Source organism: Dermacentor albipictus, chromosome 2 (genome assembly GCF_038994185.2).
Source record: "Dermacentor albipictus isolate Rhodes 1998 colony chromosome 2, USDA_Dalb.pri_finalv2, whole genome shotgun sequence".
Classification (NCBI taxonomy): Eukaryota; Metazoa; Arthropoda; class Arachnida; order Ixodida; family Ixodidae; genus Dermacentor; species Dermacentor albipictus.
Window position 1 is genome coordinate 151,908,222 of NC_091822.1, and position 16,925 is coordinate 151,925,146.

The 16,925-nt window shown below is 46.2% G+C and overlaps 2 protein-coding genes across 3 annotated transcripts in view; both read left to right on the forward strand.

Moving 5' to 3' along the window:
• Positions 1–3,409: 3,409 nt before the first annotated feature.
• On the forward strand, positions 3,410–4,488 carry LOC135899855 (programmed cell death protein 6-like). The gene has a single exon (XM_065429245.1). It carries the CDS (start codon positions 3,577–3,579, stop codon positions 4,165–4,167), a length of 591 nt encoding a protein of 196 aa, XP_065285317.1. The 5' UTR covers positions 3,410–3,576; the 3' UTR covers positions 4,168–4,488.
• Positions 4,489–13,063: 8,575 nt separating this feature from the next.
• LOC135899856 (solute carrier family 12 member 9) overlaps positions 13,064–16,925 on the forward strand; it is a 39,551-nt gene continuing 35,689 nt past the window's right edge. The window contains exons 1-2 of one of the 2 annotated variants that reach the window (XM_065429246.1): positions 13,064–14,137; positions 15,962–16,096. In XM_065429246.1, coding sequence (XP_065285318.1) covers positions 13,780–14,137; positions 15,962–16,096 — 493 coding nt within the window. In that variant the 5' untranslated portion in view covers positions 13,064–13,779. The remainder of the gene's footprint in view (positions 14,138–15,961; positions 16,097–16,925) is intronic. The other variant, XM_065429248.2, reaches the window with a different exon arrangement.

The window sequence follows — 16,925 nt, forward strand, 5'->3', positions numbered from 1 at the left end:
ACGCAAGAGACAGGAGCGCCGGCAACGCGTCCCTACGGCACCTGCCAAAGGCGTCTACCAAAGCATCCGCGATTCGCGTGGCCAATGCCGTGGTAGACGCCGCGGTTGTCTCCACTCAGTACTGAGCGGTGGGCGAGGAGGACATCGAGACACCTTACCAGCCGCCGGAGAACAACGTCCCTCCTCCCTCGCCTGATCCTCCGGCCTCGCGCGCCACGGGAGAGGGCACGCTTCCGGGCCGCGTCCCTCGCTCGCATGCGCGCCGATCCTTCCTTCCTTTCTATGCTTCACCCACCCTTGCCGCGTCGCTGCGCTGCGCGATGATATTTTAATACTCTGTTTTCACTCTCTCTCAGCTCTCTTTCCGCTGCGCACGTAAAGAGAATAACCAACAAGATTCTAACAGCTCCACTGTAAGATAAGGCTGTTATAAGTCGTCGTCGTTAGGCTTCACAGTCCGCGAACACCCGCCCCGACTGTGGTTGTATGTCTAGATGACGGATTCAAATTATGTGCCGCGAACAGTTGACGATATCGTGCAATGTGTGAAGTTTTACACGAATGAGACCGGAAACCAGGGCGCTGACGTGAGCCGTCCCCGAATGCAGTCGAGATCCCGACTCCAATTATACATTACTTCTGCTTCTTGTATTTGATTTCTCTGTAAATAAAAAAAACATCCCTCATAGGCGCTGTAGGGGTTGGAGGCCGGACTTCGGGATGAAAACCAAACTTGGGAGGATTTATTCTACATTATGTACAGGGAGGTGAGCGACAAGTAACAGACGTACAGTCATTACGGGCCGGCAGCAACTCGGACGCTGCGGCCCGCGGCAAGAAGTTCGAGAGAGGTGAATCAGGGTAGCAGGGAATCGTCCAGAATGCTCAGGTCTCTCTGGAAGGCTTCTTATAAACCCTTCGAGCACTGTAAGTCACGTCATGTTTGACCAATGGGAGAGTCCGCTCCGATGACGCCACTTTCAGCCAATGGTAGGCGCCCGTGTCGCGGTGTCACACCTGGCGGCTCTCTGTGGTCTTGCCTCGCAGACTGGCAATGCACTTCTAACGAGGAGAAGGGGAGGGCTGCTCATGCTCCATTGTCGGATGCCCACCTGCTAATCCCGGCGGCGCACGAACTTGTTGGCACGTGAACTTGTTGCCTTAAACTTGTTTGCTCGGCCGCTCCTCTGGAATGTGCTTTCCTGCTTCGGCATTCCTCAATTAGCTGTGCTGCGATCCGATGTGGTCTGGGGAACTCGAAGTAATCGCAGGAAACAGCTCCATATCTAACAGCGCGCACACATATCACCCGAACCGCACGCATTACGTTAACCTCAACTCGTAGACAATTATGGGCCTATAATCTATCTATCTATCTATCTATCTATCTATCTATCTATCTATCTATCTATCTATCTATCTATCTATCTATCTATCTATCTATCTATATATAAATATATATATATATATATATATATATATATATATATATATATATATAGTAACGAAAAAATGAGACATCCACCCATTCGTAGCAATTGCTACAAAGGAAACCCATACATCGGGGTTTCTCAAAAGAAAAGCCTCGTAGTTGAAAAAAAAACTCGTTCTGGTCCGTTCTCTCAAATAATCACTTATTGCATTTAAACCTTCCTGCAGTAGATGCTTGACAATCTGTAGAGACCTGTGCGATGTCCATATGCAAATGTCATCAGCATAGATGGATACGTTTTAGTCTGCCGGAAGTGCTGCTGGTAAGCCTGCTATTGCTGCATTACAGAGAAGGGAATTTACTAGCAGGTTGGCGCCATGAAAGCACTGGGTGTGTGCCGATCTTTACTGAACCTCTAATTAAATTAAATTATGGAGTTTTACGTGCCAAAACCACTTTCTGGTTATGAGGCACGCCGTAGTGGGGGACACCGGAAATGTGGACCACCTGGGTTTCTTTAAGATGCACTTAAATCTAAGGACACGAGTGTTTCCGCATTTCTCCCCCATCGAAATGCGGCCACCGTGGCCGGGATTCGAGCCCGCGACCTCGTGCTTACCAGCCCAGCACCATAGCCACTAAGCAACCACGGCGGGTCATTCAGTCAGTGTCTCGCCAACTTGAGTCACTGAGCATGTGTCATTGAGTGTGCGGCAAGCGAGGGAACAATTAGCGTTCGCAGGCACCAGCGCGGCACGCTTCTCGTCTCGGAGGCCACGCGCGGACTTCTATGCAGTGTCCCTAGATGGCGCAGCTTGTCCAAGAAAGAAGCGCGAGAGAGGAGCCTGGTTGCCGCATGACGCGTTTCTCACTGTTCGCACGCACCGGCGCGCCACGAATTTTGGAGGCCACGCGCACAGGCTTCGCGGTGGCAGCACTAGATGGCACCAGGTGTTGTTAGGAAAGCGCGAAAGAGCAGTCTCGCAGCAGTAAGCGCCAGATTCGTAACTCGTTTCGACGGTGGCAATACGTTGTGTCGCTCGATTCAACACTAATGCATTATACCTTCGACAGTCGACGTGAGATGGGTTCCGCCGCTTTTATTTGTTTACATCTGTTATTCGAAATTTGCTGCTTATCTACATTCTTATGAAGCGGTTTGTCTGTTGTCGTTCTCCACTCGACCAGGGTATATCGCCCTCAGCAGGTCGTCTAGAAAACAGTACATGCGGATACTTAGAAATACATTGCGCATATCGCTTTAAGAACTTACTTGACAAGCCATCTGCACCAGGTGATTTCTTAACATCAAGATTAAGGCGCACATTAAGTATACCGTTCTCATTAATAGTAGCAGCCGGTATGGGGGAGGGAGGATTTGAACCATGAAAGCATGGCGAAGAACCATCGTCGTGAGTAAACACAGACCTGAAGTGTTGTTAAACGCATTCGCTGTCAAAGAACTATCATCAGCTGTATCACCGTTAATCACGAAAACATCATTAAACGGTTTACTGGGTGATTTCAGCCTTCAATGTTTCTCAGGAGATGACAGAATGAAATTTGAAAGTTTCTCACCAAAGTAGCGTTGTTTACCTCTAGAAACTCATCTATTTACTCTAGATCATCTATTTACAGATGATCGATTTATATCAACATTTAATTTAGCTTTCCCTTTCGCTTTTCCTTTACTCTTGCACCCGACTGCTGTTCAACAGTGGGGATTGGCCAAGGCGAGTCATTATCATTGTTGTGTCGTAAGGTGCAGGGTAGCTGGGTCAGGTGGCCAGACGCACCGAGCCACATTCGGGGGCCCTCCGTCCCAGAAGAACAACCACGACTCCAATCGCCTGCGATCACATCCCTCACTTCTCTCTCTCTACGTGTTCCTTGACAGCACCAGCCTTGTTATTGCCCCTATGACGTCATGTATGACGTAACAACGAAACCGAAACTAGAAACGAAACCAACTGCACAACAACAACAACACAACGATCATCGCCATCTTAGTCGGCGCGGCCATTCGGCGCCTGACATGCAAAATTGAACGCCGCGGTCCGTCGGCGTCCGTTCTCTTCTTCCGCTCCGCGGAGTCGCGACCATCGTCTCCGAGCCGCCGCGGAAGAACGGGACGACGCCGCACGATGGATCCCTTTCGGCGGGCAAGCACGTCCTACGGATCGCGTGGCTCACCCCGAGCTCAGCCTCGAGGAGTGGACGACGTCAACTACCTTCGGCAGGTTTTCTGCAAAGTCGACAAGGACCGCAGTGGCCGCATAGACGCCAACGAGCTGCAGCAATGCCTGTGCAACGGCACCTGGAAGCCATTCAACCCCGGGACGGTGCGCATGATGATAAACATATTCGATCGCAGCCGTTCGGGCACGGTGAGCTTCGACGACTTCGTGCATCTGTGGAAATACATCAACGACTGGCTCCGGTGTTTCCGAGACTTCGACAAGGACGGCTCGGGTTGCATCGACAGGTACGAACTCCGCGACGCCCTCACCAGCTTCGGCTACCGCCTGAGCGGGGAAGCGGTGGATCTTCTCGTCCAGAAGTACGATCGGGAAAAGAAGGGATCCATCAACTTCGACGACTACATCCTCTGTTGCGTCACGCTGCAGACCTTCACGAACGCATTCAAGAGTTACGACACCGATCTGGACGGCTACATCACGATAAGCTACGAAAACTTCTTGAAGCTCGGACTCAGCGTTTTTGTGTTGTCGTGAGCACGGTTCCATCTTGTTCGTCGAGACGCGGCCAAAATTTGCGACTGACTTTGCGGCGATTCGGGCGTGGTTTCACCCGTGGATCTTTGAGGCCGAGCAAGATTTCTTAGTGTACGTTGTATAATAAGCAAATTTGCCTGCTGTCATTTAGTCATCTGCTGACCATCCGAAAGGGAACTTTTCAAATGGCCCAAAAGTGATAATTTTACGTGGACTGAAATCTCGCAGACGTGATCGTTACTTTCAAGTTATTGGCTCCGGCCACAAGCTGCTTAGTGGGCTTGTTCTTAAAATTAAAGATTTTCAGGATTCTGAACTAAACCAGCGTCTAAATGGCCGTGCAATATAGGTCTTCCTCGACATTTTCTGTCGCGGACGAGTGCAACTATGTACTAGGCCGTTACACCTTATTCAAGTCTTCTTCGCTGCTCTATCTACCCGTTACAAAGCAACACGCATTTAACAATTCATTGACTCATTATGCTGCTTACCGCGTATTTTTGAGTTAGCGTATGCTATTATGTTATTGAAGGATGTGGTAGGAGAAAGTCTTTTGCGGTTCTTTCTTATTCATCTCATTTTACCATCATGATAGGTGTCTATTCCATTTTAGTTGAGAACGGCATCAAACTTATTTTATCATAACCAACACGACGAGAACCGTGTGCTGAAGTCAGCCCTTGTTTTATGTATTGGCTTCATCCTGGCAGTTACTCAGTCATCTGATAGTTAGCCATCGCGCTAAGATCTGCAGAACAAAACATACAAATACTTGGAGACCCATTCTGCATACCATTTTAAAGAAGCATTAGGGATGCCTACAGGCTCAGGTAATTTTTGTGTGCGTGTGGGAGGTTTTAGTACCATGTTCAATATACCCCACTCTAGGATAAGTATATCTGGCATAGGGGTAAAGGAGACATCAAAAGTTGGCGGTATACCGCTGTCTCCTGTGTAAACAGATTTGATGTTTTCATTAAAAGAGTTCACAATTGACTCTGGGTCACTGATCCCCCTGCCATTAATATAAAAGAGCACACTCACAAGAATATGGAAAAAATTTTCTCCAAAACTTTTCTGGCGACGTTGCAATAAAATTGGGTAATGATCGCGCAAATAACGTTCTTTATTTGAAGCTACCTGAACATTAATTTCAGATGTTAATTGTGAAAATTCATCTCGGTAACTCAAGTCATTAGAACTAGTCCGAGTTTTCTTTTTTTTAATTCTTCACCTGCCTTCTTAATTTAAATGTATCCCTGCATGCCAATATAGGTTCCTAGCTCAAGTGTATTTATGAATATAGTTGGTGGAAACGCACAATGAATTCATTTACGAGGTCTTTGAACTTAACCCACAGATCGGTCACATTATCATGCAGCGCAGTGCTGTTAGCAAAGTCATCAGAACGAAATAAAAGGGTGTAAAGTATTGACTCATCGTCTGAATAAAGGGAAAATCAGACTCATCGTCTGATTTAGAAAAGTTAGGATTTCACTTACAGAAACGTTTGATACGGTTTACTATGCAGCAAGGAGGTCATATATGCCAGTGACCACGTCACAGATTGACAAGGAAATTTATTCACCCGTAGACACACTTACAACTGTGGTAGGAACGAAAAGTACAATATGAGGTACATCACATGTAATACATCATACTTGATGTAAACAAAAAATATTAACAAATGGAATAATAAATGGTGTCTTCTTGACACTGGCTTTGCCACACACAACAACAACAACAACAAAACTCATTACCACATCCACGCAAAAGCATTATTGTCGGCCTCGAATTTATGAAAGGTACTCGGGGCACTTACAGACACAGTCTGAACTCGGGCAACCGAATTGAGCATTATTCTGGCTGTAGAAAGACTTTGCCTCGGGAGACGGTTATGTACCGCGTAGACCAGCGGCGAAGAAACTCGACTTCACCGAGTTTGAACAACCGTTCTTCAAGATGACCCCATATTAACACCCGTAGTTTCCGCATTCTGGGGTACATTGCTCTATTTGTCTGCCGAGATCGTTCTGCGATGTTACGGAAGCACCACAAAATGTAGCTAGCGCTGTAGTAGACGAGACTCGCAAACCGATCTCGGCGCTGTGGTGGCCGCACGATGGATATTCCGAACATTCTTGCAACTAGCTTCCAGAAGGTGCGTGCTACAACGCAGTCCTTTACTACATGCGCGTTGGTCTCTGTTTGTGCGCAATATATGCATTTATCATTCGCTACCATATGCCAGCGTTTAAGCCTGTCTTTTGTAGGTAGAATGCCCCACTGATATTGCCAATGAAAGTCCTTCACTTGAGAGGGCAAATCAGGTGAAAGCACAGCTGTCCATGTTTGTGTAGTAGCTGTACGTGGAGGTACAGCTGTCTCACACAACATTTCACAAAGCCTGGAAACTGGTGTCGCACGCCACTTTGTAATTCTCAGTTGTACAAGCTGGCTTTGCAAGCGCGCAGCCGCCGCATACTGCGGTGCTGGCGTTACCGCCGTCGGAAGCAAGTTGCCTGTACTCTGCGGCATAAGCGTTCGACGGTAATGGCCCAGCCAATAAAGGAGCAGTGGCCTACCAGGGTACTCATCATCATCAAGTAGATCACATGTACACTTAGTGCACAACAGCCTACCGAATGTAACTATGCACGGCAAGCTCCATCCTCCGCTGGATTTTGGCAGACGCAAAAATTGCTGCGCTACGTATTGCGACTTGTTTAACCAGAACAATGAGAAAATAAGTGAGTTTACTACTCGTACTGTTGGTGACGGCGGGAGAGCTACCCTTGCAGCAAACCACAGTTTACTTCACAATACGTTCTAAATGAAGAAAGCCCTTTCTGCCAGCGGCAGTGGTGACGCAGTCACTGCTTCCCATGACTGAAGCTTTGTACTGCCAATGGAGCCAGCTGTATGCACGCTGCTAAAATTTGTTAATTTGAAAAACCCCCGAAGGTGCTATGGCTACTATGCAAATTTTGCCTTGACATCTAATTTGAATTGTGGGCAACAATAATGTCAAAATTTACAGAAAATTATTTTTGCTATTCATTTATATTCTTTAAAATAACTTTACAAGCAAGGCAACTATGCGGATCTTAAAGGTCGCCCATGGAAGTGAACTCTCTGCCACTCGAAAACACACGTAAGCTAAACTTTAACGTGATATCATCATATATAAGCCAAAAAAGTGCTAAGCAAGTTACCACACGCTTCAATTCATTCACACTGAAGACAACCTTCGAAGCACTAGCTCCAGGTATCGCACTGCAAGTACGACCAAATGAGTGTTTGAACGCCCTGGCAGAGCAGAATGCAGGCGCTTCTTAACACCTTCAAATCTCAAGTATTGCCTAAATGCGTATTCAGACCTACGAGCCAGGGCCGAGCGATTGCGCAGTAAGCGTCATCAAAGTAGTTCCTGCAGACGTCGATAAATCTGATATCCTTACGGCTCTTACTCAAGGAGTTCCTGTCAAGTCTGTACGGTGATCGGGAGCGCCAGAAAACGTCCGCGCATACCCAACCACTCTTCCATCACCAAAGTTGCTCGTACCTTGTCTTTCATTCTTTACAAAGTTATTCTTCGGAATTTTGAGAATGACCGCCCTCAAACAAATGTAGCGAAAAAAAAGACCGACACCACAAACCTTTTATCTTAGATCTTATCAGACTGAAATATTAAAAGTGCGAAACAGTAACAGGAGATGGGTCCGCGCAAGGGGCCGCGTTTCTACCAGAAAGCTCGCCTTCGTGCATAGCGTTTGCCTCCAGCGTCTCCCTGTGAACATTACGCGTACGTAAGCTACAGCTGCCAGGAGGCGTGAACAGCAGTCAGGGATCTTTGAATGCTCTCGCGTTCAACTCTTAAAGGCGAAGCTTAAGCGTCCTCCAAATTTTATGCCATATAGCCTGGTACACAAATTTCGTGTTCGGTGGTGTGGGGCACGCGCCCGTTGTCGCAAGATGGGACTGGTGACACAAGGTGGAACTGCTGACATCAGTAGTGCGTCCCTTTTGTCACGGTGATGGGAACGTGAAACATTGTGTGTTATATTTAAACAGCGCTCAGCATTCTAATAATGTTTTCCGTATTAGTCTTAATTCGTACTTCTGTCACGATTATCTGATTGTGCAACCACGCAATCTGTTGCTTTCGTTTTGTTGTGCCTGCTATTGATACTGTAACTGTCTAACTGATGTACTTATGCTTTGTACCTGTATAATGTTACACTGCACTCGATGCATACACTTATTCTAATACTACATTATTTTCCTTGTGTTTTGAAATATTTGTTTTAATCCCTCTCACATTACACGTATTTGTGTTCTCTCCCGGCTATGACCTCTTGTGAGATTGCTGGTGCTGCTTAATTAATTAATTTATTTATTAATCCTCTTTCGCGCTTCGATGGTAATGATGATGGTGATGATTTATGGGCATCATCTTTGAAACTGCGCGGTGACAAATGGTCATCTAGCCTGTTTGCTTTAAACAGATATACTGTACGTGTTTTTAATTCTATAGCCTTTTTGTGTACATCTCCACTATCTTTTCCTTCCTCCAGGCTTCTCTATCTACCTTGTGTCGCTACCTATGCCTGTAACGGATCCGGTCGTATTAATTTCTTCCGTGCCTTTCTTTTATTTGCCGCCAATACTCTAACCGTCTCTTGCTCATCTCAACGGCTTACCGGTTGACGCTTCCGTCCACTTTATATACAAACGCTTCCGGAAGGTCTACGTCACCTACGGGTCTGACTGGGGGAATACCATCGCATTCCGTTAGTATGTGCTGAGGGGTCTCCGGATTCTTTTGCTGCAGCACACACATACCTGATGTTGTTGGGAATATTTGCTCCGGTACGTTTTTGTCTTTGGAAAAACGGCTCGAGACTCATATATCAATGTGTAATCGTACAGATTTTCCCTTCTAATTCCTGTCTTCCCCTTCTTGTAATTCCCCATGGTATTTTTATTTATAATCTTTGCATCCAATTCAGTGTCTCTGTTTGTCTCTTTTTATTTTTGATGACTCCTGGTTGTCTAATTATTACAGTTAATTATTACAATTAATTACAGTTTAAATTACCTTGTACATGGTTGCCGACTTTCAGGACCTCTACCTCCATTCTCTGTCCTCACTTTTTCAAGTGAATATACTTGTGCACTTTGCCTGCCCATTTATTTTCACCCATGTTAATGACTCTTTCTTCAAAACTAATTTTGTTATGCGCTTCTCTGACTTCAAAAGAAGCCCAACCCATGTATGTCACCCTGCACTGCTTCATTTGCGGTTTTACCTTGGGCTCTCAAAACCAACCAACCTACCGATCTTTACTAAGCTTCAAATCAGAAGAAGAAGAAGTTTATTTTTACCACATAAGTACACTGATATATACAAAGCGGTAGGGATGGCAGGATAAAACCTGCATAACGGCAGCTTGACTAGTCCCACCTCCCCATGAACAACAGGCAGCAACATGGCAAGATATTCGTAGTACATTCTTGTGGCAAGGTCAATATATACATATTCACAGACGAATATATATACACACATTTATACATATATATATATATATATATATATATATATATATATATATATATATATATATATATATATATATATATATATATATATATATATATATATATATATATATATATATATATACATACACACATGCATATATGCATACATGTATGCATGATAAGATATCCGATTTGAAGAGCTTAAAATGCCCTTTGCGAACGCCAGCGCAGGCCCCATTGACTGCTTTCCAGATTCCGCGCATTACTTCTCATTTATTGTGGCCCTACAGTGCTCTGTGTTTCATTATTTCCGCATTTCGCTTCCCCTTTATTTTCAGCTTATCTTGGTGTGCGCTTGAGTTTCCTTTCCTTCGTTTATGTATACGCCAAGGTATTTGTATTGCTTGACTGTATGTATGAGTTGCTGTTGAATGGACACCACGTAATTACTCGTATCTTCATTAAGAATCATAATTCCCGATTTCTCTGTGCTAAACGTGAGGCCTAGATTCGTCGTTGCGTCGCCACAGTTATTCGCAATTGTCTCTAAATCTTTTGCATTGTCCGCTAGTTGCACTAGGCCGTCCGCTGAGTGATCGATGGATGGATGGATGGATGGACGTTATGAGCGTCCCCTTTGGAACAGGGCGATGGGTAGCGCCACCAAGCTCGTGCTGTTAAACGCCCTAATGTCCTACCTAGATTAAAAAAGAAAAAAGGTAAAGCACATGCTTCTTCTTCGTTGTTGTACTTCGCTTTGCAAGTGTGCGTTCCAAGGCATACTGATCTCGCCTCGAGGGTTAAATCTCGCCTGAGTGTTTGAAGGATGTATGAATAGAAGGATGGGTGTTATGAGCATCCCCTTTGAAACGGGGTGGTGAGTTGCGCCACCAAGCTTTTGTTATTACACTGCTTAATGTCCTATCTAGGTTAAAAAAAGCAACAAAAAAGAAAACACTATGAACTCCCACAACCAAATTTTCTGACCCCCTATTGCGAAATTTGATTTTGTACATCTCCGTTTCTTGTCGTTTCCCTACTTTTCGTCCACCAATCTTCCAATCGCCTCTTACTAATCTCTACTGCGGACATGTTTACTTTCGTCCTGCTCTCGCTGTACCCGAGGGCTTCAAGGAGGCCAGTGGTGCCTAAATCGACCGCAGGGCAGGTATCTTCCCATTCTAATAAAACATGCTCCATCGTTTCCCTAGCTTTACCGCAGCAAGCACAGGCTTCTCCTTCTTCCTTGCTGTACTTCGCTTTGTAAGTGTGCGTTCCAAGGCATCCTGATCTCGCTTCGAGTGTTTAGATCTTGCCTGAGTCTTCCCTAAGAACACTCAGCGCCATCTAGCGATGCCGCCGCGAAGCCTGTGCGTGGCCTCTGAGATGCATGGCGCGCCGATGCGTGCGAACACTTAGAAACGAATCATGCAGCAATAGGGCTTCTCTCTAGCCTTTCATTCTGGACACGCTGGGTAATATAGTGGCGCTGCCGAGAAATCGCAAAAAACAAACAAACAAAGGGAAACGCCGTTGTACCATGCATTGGGTGCACCTTAAGAAACCCCAGGGGGTAGAAATTAATCCGGCGACCCCCACTACGGCGTGCCTCATAGCCACATCGTGGTTTTGGCACGTAGGACACCATAATTACGATTAATATTTCTTTCGAATACGAACCGAACACGAATAGTAACTATAAGTATTGTGTAACCAAACGCGGACGCATATATTTACAGCAGGGACGTTTATTTCGGCATAATTAGGGGCTCGGTCTGTACTGACTAATGCGAAAAAAGAGCGCTCACAAACGTGGTCAATGTATCAGTTTAAAAACGAGATCTCTGATTGTAAAAAAAGAAAGAAAAAGAAAAAAAAGCCATGCTTGCTTTTCATCATCTTTGGAGCCTGATTGCAAACAAGCTTTCCAAAAATTAATGGCTGCTCTTTGACTAGCTTTCGAAAAATGCTAAATAAATGGCGCCTGAAAAAATTAAGAAGTTCCGAAAACACACACAGCTGATGGCCTTGTGAGCCGTAAACACATGTAGAAGTTTCCCCACTACAAGGGAAACAGCAGTGGTTGTCGCGTAAAAGATAAAGCTTTTACATGAATAGACTGCCGAAAGCACTAAATGTCAGACTACAAGAAAAAAAAATCGCAGGTTGTCACGTAGGAATCCGCCGCGAAAAAAAAAGAAGAAAGCTTGTATTACCCATTTTGTGTCTGCATTGCTTAGGAACTCTTTTTTTTTATTATCTCACTTTTGATCATCTGCAATACTCTGTTTACCTGACAGAGAACGGTAACACGACTTTAACTGTCGGTTGTTGCAAATTATGTGCTTATTTCTTATATTCAAAAATACCAAATACGGTAGTGCCTGTTCGAGTACGAAAAGCGTGTAATATTCGATTCGCGTTCGAAACTTCGAATATTCGTCCGCCCCTATTATATATATATATATATATATATATATATATATATATATATATATATATATATATATAAAGGTGTAAATATGTCTATAATTGACACCGTGACTTGAAAACACTCGGCGCGCAGAGTTAGAGGAAGGATACGCGCGCAAGATAGATGGCGTTTATAGTTTGGGGACAAGATTTAGCCCTAAATGGTGTACTTTTTTTTCTTTGAGAGCGTATAATTTAATTCTGGGTTCATCTCTGCACAGACCCCTGCGCAATTAACGTGAAGAATGCAATGCAAAATACGATGCTTGCAAGGCCTATCATCTATCACGTGCGACGCCGTGGATCGACATAGCTGCTTCGTGTAGTGTTTGTGCTGTTTTTGTCTATCTAGCCACGCACATTCTGAAGTAGGTCAGGAAATGCTGGCAAATGGACTTCGATTACTTCGAGCACGGCAGCAAGTTGTAGACGGTTGGCGTCTACCGTGCATGCAAAGATGCTGCACCTGTTCGGCGCTGAAGCAATCAGCCGAAACATAATAAGGATCTGTAACGTTGCTTTGGTACTAGACCGTATTGTAGTGCACTCCTGTCAGTCTATAGCTGGAACTCCGGTAATTTATTAGTGACAACGTAGAGGCTTAGAGAGGCCATAGACTGATCACCGTATTCAGCAACTGTGCGCTAGGGGAAGAGGAAAGAGAAAATTGAGGTAGGTTATATGTTAGCATTTATTTGCCTTATGCTTCGTTTTGAATGTTTGCCTTTACCCCCACCGTTGGTATTTTGTTAGACGCACGTTTCAATCAACCCATTGTGGCAGATACCCCCTCTGTAGGCACTAGCCGTTTTGAGGCAGCGACAACAACATATGTGACGACGAGGGCAGGGTACGTGGCATGAAAATAAACAATCGACCGCCTTATCCTCCACCCCAAACATACGACTCTTATCGTTCCGATAAATGCTCGGTCCCAGCAGGTGTGTTTAAAGATTCTGACATTTTCCCAGTCGTTTGTCCGTTGCACTGGAATGGCGCGATCGGGCTACACAAGCGACATGCTACCATCATCGCACACTCACGCGGCTCACGCTTGAAGCTTGAAGGCGATTCTAACGAAGCATTCAGACGAGGTTCGCCGAGTAGTTTAATCAATTCATCACGGCATATCCAATGTGACCGAAACCCCAGGAGACAGAGATGGCGAGCCAGCCAACAGCCCTTCGTAGAGTGTCTTAAACTTCCCGCGAACGGACACAACGGAACCTGCGCTGCGGGACGCGACAGCAGCAGGTGTCTCGGCGGCATCGACACAATTGCAGCACGTGCTGCCATCTGACGCTCTTTCCCAAAGACTAGCATTATGTCGACGTCCAGTGCTCGCGTCCGACGGCAGCCAGCAGCAGCAGCAGCGGTAACGGTAGGCGTGTAATAGCAGCCGCGAACTCGAACGCCAAGTGATCTGGATCGGTGAGGTGGCTGCGCGTATTCAGGCGCGCTCGCCCCCCGATGGGTCCCAGGTGATACCCGTCGCCGACCCTGCCGCTGCCGCGGTGACAGGCGCAACCAGCCGTCGCTCGAGCCTCCCCTGCGCCTCAGGCATCTCCCGTTCGTCGTGCGGACCCCCGCGAGCGTATGGCTCACAACCACAAGAAGCTCGTCGAGCCGTCGTCGTTAGGCTTCGCAGTGCCCGAACACCCCGTCGTGGTCGTCCAGATGACGGACCCGAACAACAGCGCATCAGTCACATCGCAGTCGTCTTCGGTGGCCTCCCTCTCGTCGCTGGCGCAGGGCGTCGTGCAGGCGCCGCGACCGAACGACAGGACGCCGCTTCTTCGGCACACCAGGCTGTTTCGCAGCCTGAGCGGGGGCACGCAGAGCCCCCAGCAGACGACCTGTCAGGCGCCGTCGACGCGCCGACTCGCCACGTTTTCGGGATGTTTCACGCCCGTCTGCCTCTCCATGTTCAGCGCGATCCTGTTCCTACGGATCGGTACGTGATCGCGACCAAACAGCCTCGTTTTTTGTTTTTATTTATCGTTCTCACTTCCTTCTCTCGAGCGCTAGCCCCGTCACGCTAGAGAATGTATGGAGGCCTCCCCCACCACTCCCGTCGTTTCTTGCCGAGAGAGCGCGCGGAGGCCCATTTACGGGGGTCGCCACACCGCAAGGAGCGAAGGGCTTTCAGGAAGTGAGTCACTCGCTCGTGAGCAGAGCGTTACAGTAGAACCGTGTCTTGCGCGGGCCTTCGATCACAATGACAGGCCTCGCACACGGGACAGCCCGATCAACTTGGGAGAAGTCCGACGCGAACAAGCAGGCCCGTCGGGCAGGCAGGCCACATTGCGGAGGATGGATGCGTATACCCCGCTCAGAGCGCACGAGCACGCGGCGGCACTTTGAGCGCACCTGTGCGGGGCGTCTTGTCAGACGTCGAGGCGAAACAATTAGTGGTTTGTAAAATAGCGGCATTATGCGCGACAACCTCGCGAGCAGCAGACGGCCCTGTCGAAGATCAGGCTGGCGTGGCTAGGTGTTGCCTAATCAGTGCTTGAATTCAAAGCAGTCTGAATTCTTTAAAGTCCGCCGCCACTAATCGTATTATGGAGCATATTGTGCCAGGCAAGACACGGAGGAAAGTTCGGGGCCAAAAAAAAAAAAAAGGCTTTGTTTCGGACAGCAGACGTGCAGAGTGTTATAAAGAAATGGTGTGCTTCGGTGAGGCCGCGAATGAATGGGCGGATGTCGCGGTTGCTGTAATCAGCGTTGCAGATGGACGTCTGTGCGGGGGGGACAAAAAAAAAAAAAAAGGAGGCGCGACCGAGGCCACGCGGAGGGGCGACCCTCGCTCGATTCTGTAATCTTTTACGCCATAATCGCTTTCACTCGTGTCGACGTGACGTAAATGGCTCGCAGCGCACAGCTGTCTTCGGTCAGGTATCTGCGTCGCCGACTTCGCAGAGCGAGACGGGAGTTTTCGCAAATGCCTTCACTCTTGCCTTATACGCGGTGACGTGATGCTTTTACAGCGTTTGGTAATGCTTCGTATCTCGGGACACTAAAAGATCGTGAGGTCGTACACTGGCCGTAAAGCTGTAGCTGTCGCCGTGGATTGCTCTTGTGATATCGTAGTCAACTGACACCTGCACGAGCAGTTCTACCAATAAAGTATGCCGTTTACGGAAAGCGTTTTTCTCTTTTGCTTCCGTGAGCAAAATTCGTGTGGTAATCATGAAATCTGTGATTGCGGTAGCCCAAGCGCTTCGCCCCGGATTGATTGAATGCACATGAACCTTGCGCATGCTGCTGTGTTGCATTCATTGTTGGCACTGCACTTATGGCTGGCATTTCCTTTATTCTTCTTTACTGTGTGGTTTCGTCTTCAATTACGTTCAGGCATCTAATGATGTTCTTATGGGCCAAAGAACACTCACCCATACATTTAAATAAGCTGTGTGAAAATGTCGAGTCGTAAACACCTGGCTGCTTGAATGCCTAAATACCGCGGCATCTCCGCTTTAAGTGGTTGAAAACTGCACGCACATGCCGCAAAAGGGCAAAATGCCCTTCTGCAAAATATTTTTTTTTGTGCCTGACATGTAGGCACCATTCATCACCTTTATTATGTATGCACGTTTAACTACTTGTTTTTATTACTATTTTTTAAGTAGTACACCGGTGCCGCAATACGTTTGCAAGTTTTGTGTTTGATGCATCTAATTATCGAGATATGTTTCTTTGTTGTTGGAATGCAGGGCATTTTCGCTTTTCAGTCATTATTCACACTTTTTCTTCTTTTTTTTCTCTTGCACAACAGGTTTCCTAATAGGTCATTCTGGTTTGCTAGAGTGCCTGGTTGAAATTGTGCTTGCCTACTCCATCCTCTTCTTCACCGTACTGTCCATCTGCGCAATCTCGACAAATGGTGCCGTGGAAGGAGGAGGTGCCTACTGTATCCTTTCGTACTTCTGATGGCCCGCTTCATCATTAGTTCTACAAATGGAGTTGTCAAGTGCAGCGTGCATTCAAACACAGTTCTTCCTGGAGGAGAATTAGAAACACTCGTTCACTTTACTTCTGGCCATGGTGCATGCGTTTGTACGAAGCAAAAACAATTGCATGTTATTTGAGCTAGAACATAATTATTGTAGTAATTAATCAGTTACTAATTCATTTGCGAAACTGTACACAACTGAAAACTTGTTTTAGCATATCAAAAACACGAATATAGCCCATGTGTTGAGTCGTATATGCATCAATTCGCATGTATGATATGTTGGGCATTACAGTGTTGGTACTGTCAATGTAATACCCCCCCCAAAAAATTATTTCCATTAAATTCAGTGAAGAATGTACTACTATTCTTGCGTTTTTGTTGTACCATGGTCCAATTATTGAAATTGTGTTTATTCACTCCTGTTCGGCGCTGCCGGTTAAAAAAGAACTTTCCCAGTCTGACATAATAAGCAGAGCATGGGGGAATATATATAGACCTGGCGGTATAATCAGGCTTGTATAACTTGTTAGTAAACTCAGGTAAGGCTAAGGCAGCTGAAACATGGGTGTCTTCTACTAGACGTAACTGAAGCTGGAGTTTCTACATTTCAATTAATAGTTGCAATTGTTATTAATTTATCGCATTGTAAGGAAAATGTAAGATATTCTTGATCGTGAGATTCGGGCCTTTTACATGCAAGTTCCTTTTATTTGCACCCACAAATTTGCAAATTACCTAGCTTACAATTGCATATTAGCATACTTACTTATGATTTTAATTGCTT